Below are 10,400 nucleotides of genomic sequence, written 5' to 3'. Positions count from 1 at the left end.
GGCATTTTCTTTTGTCATGGCTTGGTCCAGTGCAGTGAGGAAAAAAAAAAGAAAATATAGGTGAATGTGACTTTCCAGGTTGCTGTCATTTGGTGTTGGATGGAGGGCTCACAAACGCTTTCCACACAGGCTCTTGAACTTAAATCTCCAGAAGGTCAGCATCAGAAAACACTCTTGTCAGTGTCTTGAGAAAAGAGGGTTAAGTGGACCTGAATTCTAAGTCTTATTGCTTTTACTATAGCTGAATAAGCAGCTCATTCAGCTGTTACTAAGTTGGTGTGTTTTCCTGTTTTCCTGGCCTCCTAGAGAAGTGGGATCAGCGTGCGATCTGTGCGTGGAAGGAAGAGTCCTGGTGCAGTACGCCTTCAGCGCCTCCTCCCCCATGCCCTGCGACCCCTCGGGGCACTGGAGCCCACGGGAGGCAGAAGGTGAGTCACGGGATGGGGACAAACATAGGAGGGGGACAAACACAGGGTGGCACAGAGCAAAGGGAGAGCCACAAAGGTGGGAGGAAAATCTGGGAAGGAGTGGGAAATACCCAGTGATACATGCCCGTAAYGCGAACAGAAGTAGTGGGCAGAGGAGCACCGTGCCCTGAAGGAATGCCATTGGCTCCAAAACCTGTGTTTTGGCCCCTGASTCCTGCCCCTGCCCACGAATTAAGYGAATTCCGGGAGCTGAACGTGAATTTCACAAAGCAGCAGAGTGCCAAGAAATGCTGACCATTCACATCTGCCAGACGAATTCCTCAGGGGAGCTGTTTGCTCCCTCTACTCCAGCTCGGAAAGTGAGGAGTTGTTATTTATTTGGGCCTGATTTGTGCTGCCTTTGTTCGTGGTGAGCAGCAGCGGGCTGGAAGGGGGTTGCCCTTTGGAAAAGCGCTGTGCTGCAGGAATGCAGGTGACCACGTCAAGCCCTGTGGTTCAGGGTGCTTTGAGAGGCATTCTCTTGGAGCCTGTCGGAAGGAGAACGGTCTGCAGGGCTGGCTGTGCAGTGCCATTAGATCTCCATCATTAACTCTCCTGCCCATGTCCCTTCCGTGATGTCCCTGGGTGTTTGTGGTGGAGCATATTTCAGATTGTCCCAGGCAAAGGTCAGCCATCCCAAAGGGCGGYTTGGAAGGAGCAGGGTGTTATTTCAGCCTGTCCCTCGTGAGCTGTTCCTTCCGGGGCAGCACGCTCCGAGCCCAGACTTCTCTGTGAGCACACAGATGGGGTCACTGAGCCCCAAGGACAACCCTGGATCCTACAAACTCATTTTACTAGTGCCTCCCTATGTTGAAGTTCATTTGTCCTGTAACTAGAGCACCTGGGAGTTGTTCTACAGGGAATATTTTTTGGGCTAGCACCCAGGAGCCCTCCTTTATCCTAAAGGCAGCACATGCAATGAGTGTGTCCCTGTTCCTTGATGGGACTGTGGGCAAGTGTCCTCTTGGATGTCCCAGGGTTGGGGTCCAGCAGAGGCTGTGCTTCACTCCAACTCAGCTCCTATATTTGGAACAGCTTGCCCAGAAAAGCCGTGACTGCCCCTGAATCCATGGAAGTGACCAAGGCCAGGCTGAACACTGGGGCTTGGAGCACCCTGGGACAGTGGGAGGTGTCCCTGCCCATGTTGGGGGGGTGGAGCTTTAAGGTCCCTTCCAAGCCAAGCCATTCCATGGTTCTGTGACATCCAAGGCTCCTGGGCACAGCCCAGAACATACCTGTCCCTTGGGTGGGTACTCCACCCTGGGAAGCAGCACCCCGGCCATGAGGATGACTGTATCATCCAATAAATGGCACTAGCAAAGTTTGGATCACTTGCAGTTCAGAGTAGAAGGTGGAATTTCCACTTAGCCAAGGATTACAAGGTTTTGAAACCTGGTTTCATTTGGAAGAAAACTTGAAACTTTTGAAATTCTCCATGAAGGAAAATTAAAAACAAGAAGTGTTTGAGGCTGGCCAAAATGTTTTGTTTAGCTCATGTAATTCCTCATGAACTTTGGTTAAATTATACCATTTGAAAATATACCCTTTTAGTATAGAATCTAGGGCAAAAGCAACTTGGAGTATCAAAATGGAAAGTGTTTCAAGGTGCAAAAGTGAAAAAGTTTCTTCCAAAAATGTCAAAACACAATGTTCCAATAGTGTTAGAAATTTCTTGCCTTTTTCTCTTCCAGAATAAAATTTTGCCAAATAAACCCAATTTTGCAAAGAGTTTTTATTTTGAAAGGACTGCATATTCCATTGAAATATGCGGTTCCATCAAAATTTCTCTGCTGAGCTTTGAATCAAAAACTTCTAGATCTCACACATCTTGCCAGAGGCATCATTCCTAGAGAAACTAAGCCACTCTAAGATTTATTACTCAGCAGCATTTTGCATTTAATTTCCTCTTCTTGCTCTGTGTGCCTGCATGTTCTTTCCTATGAAGGGTGCAGTCTGATCCTTATCTMACTCAGTTGCTCTTGTGCCATTAAACAGAATTTTGGTAATCCTGTCCTCAGGATTAACGAATTGTTGCCACTTAGGGGTAGAAAATACATGGAGGGTATGGTGTTTGCTGCTCCATGGCTTTCTGTTGTCCCTGATTGAGGCTCTCTGAATATTTGTAGTTGGTCTGAGTTACAAATGGCTCAGTCAGATCGTTGTGGGGCTTCTTCCATTGTCTATCTGTGAGTGTTCGAGTATGCAAGCTTTAAATTCACTCTCTGCAAGCTTTAAATTCACTCTCTGCAGGCGTTCATGGGTGTAAATCTCACCTGCTTGAATGTCTGTGGAAAGTGAAGACAAAGGAGGCACAAGCAGGGCCAAAATTATCTCGTTTTAAAATCGGAGATGGCACTCATGGAAAATGTTTTGTAGGACCTGTCCAGCTTCTGAGAAGAAAACCATGTTCCTCACGTGTTTCTGGTTGGTCTGATCTCATTTTCCTGAGGTCTCCTATCCCAGGTAGCTGCTCCAGCAGTGGTCTGGGCTCTGTGTGAGCTGTGCCCATTGCAAAATCCCACTGTGGGCTCTGCATTCTTCCTAATTCCCTGCTCATTCCTGAGCATAGTGGGATCCAAACCCCAGTTCCTTCTCAGCCAGTTTTTGCCCCTGCATGAGGGGCTGTTTTTTCCTTGGCAGGGGTTGTGGGAAGGCTCTGGAGATCAGGCAGTTCTGATTTACTCTTTATCTTCACCGTAGAGCCAGAAAGCTCCAACCTCCCTGGATTCTCACCAGCAGAGCCAGCTAGATCAACAAACCTTACAGCACCTCCATAACTCTGTCAAAGGGAGGTTTTATATAAGAAAGGTGATTTTGGCTTAAGCCCAGTGAGTACCTTTGCTTGCTGTGCAATATGTGCATATATCAGTCAGTTCCTCCTGCCTGCCTCACTGCTGACTGAGAGAAGTATGAGAATATTACAAAAAATAYTGCTGCCCCTGGCTGCTCTAGAGCTCCTTTTCCTGGGGCTAAAATTTCCCTCGAGAACAATTTATTCTGTATTTGCAAATGGAATTGTCCTGGCTGGACACTGGAGCCCCACTGGATGACTCCTTTATCTTGACCACCTAATAAATGTGGCAGGTGAGTTGCAGTTGTGCCAGGGGTGACATCCTAATGCCAGGTGGCCTCTGAGGCTCTGTCCCTGTGCTGGAGAATTCAGGCACCACACAATGAAGGATTGACACACCAGGCTGTGGTTGTGGACAGCATTTTGGGGAAAGACACCCTCCCAACCTGCTCTCTAACCAGGGCAAGGGGTTTGGCTCAGCCTCACAAACCTCACATTCCTGTTTTGTGTGAGGCAAGAGGTGATGTTGGATGAGATGCTGTTCTGTGTCTGATCTGACTGTCTCATAGCAAAGGATTTTCATAACCTGAATGCAGAGTGGAAGAACAAACTCTACACCATTTACTTTTATATRCAAATATTTGTAATGTTCAGAGTATTTACCCATCTCTAGAAATCCAGTTAGATGAAGTAAGGTTTTCATCCTTTTCCACAATTAAATGAATATTTCTTACCAGGTCCAAGTGTTGGATGACATTTAAGAAAAAGTCTCTTTATCTCAGCTTCATTGAGGTTTCTAGTCTATGAACAACTACAGTCTGCCTCCCATTTTGCAGTAACAATCTGTGTGCTAAGCTCCCTGGAGGATGAGTCCAAACCATACATCTCCAGGGTTCACACCCTGATCTCCCAAAAATTGCAGGTTTGTTTGGAATTGAAGTCTTCACCGAGGCCTTGCACTGACAGAGGTGAATTTGCAGGATCCCAGGTGGGGACGTACTGGGCTGTGAGCCATCAGCTCCATTTTCCTTTCTGTAAGGGGACAGGGGTAAAATTCACAGACCTTTCCAAAGCCCTCTGAGATACTGGAGTTAAAAAACACCTCAGGGTTGCAGCCAGGAGTTTGCTGTGGGTCTGAGAAAGTCGTCAGAGGGCTCAGCCAAGCACACCCAGCCGGCAATGGGGATGAGATAATGTGAGCTGAATGGGGTATTGCTGCTCACGGTGATTACCCACAGGGCTTGCACGTTTGCCAGCGGGGAAACTCGAGCGTGTTAAATGGACCTCTGGCTTTCTTCAAAATGTATCACTGCTGTGGGCTCCCCAGATGCTGAGCTTAGTGGCATTCCCACTGCTCTGTGCCATGGGAGGAGGAGAGAAGGGTCTGGGATATGGGAGGTGAGGGAGAAGCGTGAAAAGTTGGGCATCTGCAGGACAATAGCGCTGAATCGCAGGAAGGCTGCCAGGAAATCTATTCTGCATCTGGGTTCATTTGGTATGAACAGGAGAATTCCCTGCGCTGTTTATCCTTGACAAAAGAGGCACATTTCTAACACCTCATTGGATCACAGACAATCAGAATAACCTTCGCACGTTGCCCTTTTCTCATTAAATTAGTAGTGATGTCCTGTTTGTCCATGTTTGCCCAGTAGTTTATCTTGCTTTCTTCCTCAGTTGCAAACAGCTGTACTCTTCTTTTTTTTTTTCCCTCTGCCTTCTGCATTTCTCTGCTCCCATTACCTTTCTTTATCTTCTTTTTCTGTACTTTGCCTTCTCCCCATCATGCTTGCCTCCCTTTTTTGTGTGTGTGTGATTATTTGGGAAGGAAAAGGGAATTTATAGCTCTCACTGGATTCTGTTACCAACTGTTCCACCCATCTGACCCCTCTGGATCTTGCAGTCCATGACTCCACGCCAAATTGTAATGTTACCATAGTATTTGGGAACCCAGCAAGCATTGTGGCTTTCATTATATTTTAGTGCTACCTCCCATGTAGCTGAACACAGCCAACGGTGAGAAACGTAAAAGCACAAGTGCCTGTTGTTTCATCACAACGAGAGCAAAGAGACAGCTCAGACCTGTGCACCATGTGCCTCCAAAAAAGGGGTCTTGCACAACATGCTAGATCAGCCTGTAAATGCCACAGGAGCTGCCCCAAACAGTACAACAGCTTCTTGGAACAAACAAAGGCTCTTTTCTTGTCTTTGTTCAAGAGAAAAATATTGTATTTGCAAGTGAGAGGCAAGGGAATAGGTAGGAGGTGAACTGAAGGCAAAGKGACTCTGTTTATCAGGTAAACTACYKAGCAKAAGGGGTAGAAAATATCATTGTTTGGCACAGGGAAAGGCACTAGAAATAGGAAATGCAGGCCCAGCTGCACTGGCACAGTGTGTGGTGTGTGTTGTCCAGTCCAGCTGGGCACTTGAACTGGGTTTGTGCCTCTCGCCTCACCTGGGGATTGATTTATGTTCTCCTCCCCATGYTGGCCATGTTTCTGTTGAAATAAATGATTAATTTCCTGGACAGATATGTTCTCCTGCTACCAGTCTGCCTTTTAAGACTGATGCCAATAAAAACTCACMTTCTCTAACTTCTTTTGTGCCCTCTCTTTGCTTCCTTCTTCCTTCCCAGGGCACCCTGATGTCGAGCAGCCCTGTAAATCCAGCGTCAGGACRTGGAGTCCCAACTCAGCTGTCAACCAGCACACGGTGCCCCCAGCCTGCCCCGAGCCCCAGGGCTGCTACCTGCAGCTGGAATTTCGCTATCCCCTGACTCCAGAGTCCCTCACAGTCTGGGTGACCTTCGTTTCCCCGGACTGGGACTCCAGCGGAGCGGTGAATGACATCAAGCTGCTCACCGTCAGCGGGAAGAACATCTCCCTGGGGCCACAGAACGTYTTCTGCGACATCCCGCTGACCATAAAGCTGGATGTGGGACAGGTGGGCGAGGAGGTGTACGGGATCCAGATCTACACCTTGGACGAGCACCTGGAAATCGAYGCTGCCATGCTGAGCTCTGTCCCCCACAGCACCCTGTGCTCAGGMTGCAAACCCATCCAGTACAAAGTGGTCCGGGACCCCCCTTTCCAGTCTGGATCTCCAGTGGTCATCTCAAACCTCAGCAGGAGATTTGTCGACACGTAAGTAGCTGGATAGACTTGTTCAGATCCAAGCAGTGCCCTGTTCTTTTCATCCTTCTCACGTCCAAGCACTACAAGTGATTGTTAGGATGTTGACCTAGACAGAAATGCCAAAACAGGATGTTCTYACTGTCTCTCTCTGAAAACAGGAGCATCAAACCCAAATGAAATAGCCTGAGATTTCATGGATAGTTTTTGAGAAACTTCTGGGCTGGTTATGCAGAGATGTGTAATTCGGGGTTTTTTTTTACTAAAAAGGATAAATCTGTCTAAGCTATGATAAATTAAGTGATTAAGCAAACCTAAATGAGGACTTCTGGAGTAACATGGTTATCATTTCCTTGGAAATCTTTTTAACGTAATATTCTGATGGAGAAGGAGAAAGCACGGCTTTCAATGCTGGAGCACCAATTAACTGCTAAAGAAAGTGTGCAAAGAAACACCCTTGCATGTTCAGCTGTGTAAATGTGTTTCAGCCATTCCCATTTTCTGCTTTCATGGGTCACTGRGCCAAGCTGTGTTGGTGTGAGATTGTTCTGAAAGGGGAAACATGCCAAGTGCTCTAGTTTGTTGTAGGAACTGAGTGTCATTACACTCATCTAGTCCAGGGATGCACTATTGTTGAGGAAAGTCCAACTTCAAAATATTTACTGATTTTGAGGAGATCCATGATCTACCCATAAGCATTTGACAGCAAGAAGAACATCTTCTGCATAACATGATTCCCTGGAAATGATTCACTCGTCTGTGGGAGCAACGTGAAGCTCTTTTGAAAAATGAACACCAGATAAAAGGAAACCTGCTAAGAAAACTGCACTCTAATTTAGAAAAGATGATCTAATTAGTACAGCTAATATCAAGGAAGCATACATCATTATGGTCTTCTAAAGCATATTTAAATAGAATAAAAATGATTAATTAACAATTCAGTAATCATGAGCTCCCATCCCTTTTCTCAGCCCAATTATGCAGCTCAGAAGATGCAAATTGTCCCTACGGATTTAAAAATTCAAGGTAACTAATGGTGAATCTGAAAACAAAATACAGTGAATCTAAAAACAACAATGAATCTAAATATAAATAGAGAAACTAAATACAAAAACCCAGGACATCACTAAGATTATTCACGTGCTGAAAGTTAAGCATGTGTGTAAGTGYTTTCTTGGGTTGTAGCCTTGTTCTAACAATTGCTGGCACTCAGCATGAGATGAATATTGGCATATTGGAAATGTGGAAAGTGGTGAATTTTCCCAAGATTTTGCTGCGAAAGCATCTTTGCCTGAAACCTGGCCCACTCTCCTTGGAAAATGGGACTGGTTTGGTTTGAAATATTTGCATACCTTAGCACAAGTTCCCACAGAAACAGGTCCAGTTTTGACTTCATAACACAATGTGAAAGAAAAAAGAAAAGCCCAAAACATAACTTGTATTCTGAGTTCTCTGTCTTTTATTATGATTTTGTGGTCACTTCTAGCTTTCAGCTCAAGTGAAAAAGTGCTCTAAGAATTAAATCWGTAGCCAGGAATTAATGACAGTTTTCTTGAGTGTCATTGATTAAATCACATGGGGTGACAGCACTGTCCAGGTCTGTATGTCTCAGGTAGTTACACAGCCAGCTAAAAATCAGACAGAACATCTAATTTAGTCTTTCTGGGTTCCACCTGTGATCAGTGGGCAGAAATGGATGCTCCTGGAAGYTGGMACAGCCAACCTCCCAAMCAGATTCCATCCAAACCCTCCAGCCCAGCTGGGTTCAGTTCCTCCATGTCTTACCAGGCACTACAGGGAAAATCCTGCCAGTCAGCTTTTACAGGACACTCAGGAAGTGAAGTTATAGTCACTGTGTGAGGAAGAAAAGATACAGATTCTTGTAGTTATCTTTGAGACTGTTTTGGTTGATTTATAATGAGGGTGGGCAGGCCCTGGCACAGGGTGCCCAGAGAAGCTGTGGCTGCCCCTGGATCCCTGGCAGTGCCCAAGGCCAGGCTGGACATTGGGGCTGGGAGCAGCYTGGGACAGTGGGAGGTGTYCCTGCCATGRCWGGGGTGTTGGAGATGGYCTTTAAAGTCCTTTCCAGCCCAAATCATTCTATTATTGTGTGATTCAATACTTTACTGTGTGTTTGAAATGTTGAGACATGAGATGAATTTTTTGTCATATGGTACAGGCACAGCACTGATCAGTATCCCCTGGTGAGGGGGGACATTCAGRGGCTGCTGCTGGGCTGTACCTTGAGACACAACAAACTCCTTGGAACTCTGCATGGGGTCATGGCTTTCTGGTAGAGGCAAAAGCAATATGAATTTTCCATTGGAACCTCGTGCAAAGTGAAAAGAGTTGCCACAGTGCTTAGACTCCYTAAGCAGGAAGGAAGGGAAGATACTCCATGGAATTCAGGGACAGAGGAGTTGAGCTGTGCTCCTTATAATCATGTGTAGAGGTAACTGCAGTCCCTCTCCTCCTGCCCATATCTGCCTGTTTGCCTCATTCTGCACTGCTGCAATTCAGGATATTTGTGCAGCCAGACTTTGCAGCCCCTTTATCTCCTGTGAGCCCCAAGCCTTGTTGCCCCTCCTTGTTGCCCTCAAATTTTTTCCATATTAAMTAAAACGACACCCCTACACGTTCTGTGAAGGGCTATTTTGAAGGCAGCCACATATCTTGGCTCTTGCCTCCTCTGACCTTGATCTTTGCTTTCTTTTTTCTCCCAAAGAAAATATTTGCTTGCACTGTTATCTGTGAGCAAGATCCTCTCCCCAGGTGTGGCGATGCTGAAAGAAAAATTAATTTCTCTTACCTTCTTCCCGTCAAAGAGAGAGAACTTCCTTTTAAGCTGAGAGGAGAGAGAGCTTTTAATGGATAGCCCTTGCCTAGTCAGCACTGGGTGCTCCACAGAGGAGAGTAAATAACTCGAAAAGTGGAAACATTTTATTAAGAAATGCAAAACAATGCCAGACCTTCTGTTCTCAAGCTGAATTTTAATCTCAGCTCTTGGCTCAAGCTGAGGCTTAAACATTCATTTCTGAGGGACAGGACCTTATCCTTGGACCTCACAGAAACCAGGCAAGATGCACTCAATTCCACTGAGTGTAATCAGCCAGAATTGCTGGTATCTGTGATATAAAACGAGAGTCAGAGCCTAGGCAAGGAAGCAGAAAGCTAAATAAATCAGTGGGGGGAGAAAAAGAGGTCAGGCCAGGTGCAGCACAGAACTGCTGAGTCTTCACACCACAGCGAGTGATAAGGAAGGAGCCTCATCTGCAAGTCTCAAAGTCTCAGCTCACAGTTTAATCCAAAGTGAGGGCTGTGCACATGCACAGAGGGCTGTATTCTGGCTGTTCTCTGCAAACGGTGTGTGTCATGGTCACAGTGACACTCGAGGTAGTGGCTCTTCGCCATTCCTGGAGCGTTTTAACACTCACATTGTTGTTTTGGGGAGTTGCTGCTTTTTTAAGAGCTCAGTGAGCAGTCAGAGTCCTGAGCTCTCTGGAGGGTGTCACAGGCACAGKTAGGTGTCAGTCCCTCCAGGGCAGGCTGGGGTGAGCAGCCCGTGCTCCCCWTGGCACTCACAATATCCCAAAATGTGAGCAGAGAGCAGCTGGGTGCACTGACCAGACCTACGTGCTCTCCTCTGGCAGGCCAAGCCAAGGGGCACTGAGGCTGCTTTTGGAAAGTTGTCAAAATGAAAAAGTTTTGAAGAATTGGAAATTTTCCCAACTTTTCTGCCACAAACTTTGTAAGAAGYCTCAAAGTGTGGTGGAGAGCMCWGRAKCAGGTTGTCTTTGTGGTGTTAACCAGTAGGGTTTTTTTCAAGACAAAGGCATAGACTGAAATAACMTGAGAAAGAATCTCAGCACGAAGTCCTGGTACAAGGTTTGGGTTTGCAGAGTTGAGCTTCTCTGAGAATCAAGTTTGCAGTCCTGTGATATGTTATTCTGAGCTGTTCCTGACACACAGAGATCTTGCATTCAGGCTTCAAAAAAGAAATACTGAGAGAAGCTT

At 46.2% G+C, this 10,400-nt stretch overlaps 1 protein-coding gene across 1 annotated transcript in view; it reads left to right on the top strand.

The window, feature by feature from the left end:
• PAPPA (pappalysin 1) overlaps positions 1 to 10,400 on the top strand; it is a 175,911-nt gene that overhangs the window by 66,625 nt on the left and 98,886 nt on the right. Inside the window, exons 6-7 of the mRNA XM_057380337.1 lie at positions 307 to 428; positions 5,891 to 6,398. Coding sequence (XP_057236320.1) covers positions 307 to 428; positions 5,891 to 6,398 — 630 coding nt within the window. The remainder of the gene's footprint in view (positions 1 to 306; positions 429 to 5,890; positions 6,399 to 10,400) is intronic.

Source organism: Malurus melanocephalus, unplaced genomic scaffold (genome assembly GCF_030028575.1).
Source record: "Malurus melanocephalus ecotype Western Australia unplaced genomic scaffold, MMel_1.1 scaffold_447, whole genome shotgun sequence".
NCBI classification, from domain to species: Eukaryota; Metazoa; Chordata; class Aves; order Passeriformes; family Maluridae; genus Malurus; species Malurus melanocephalus.
This window is presented reverse-complemented; position numbering and strand designations above follow the sequence as displayed.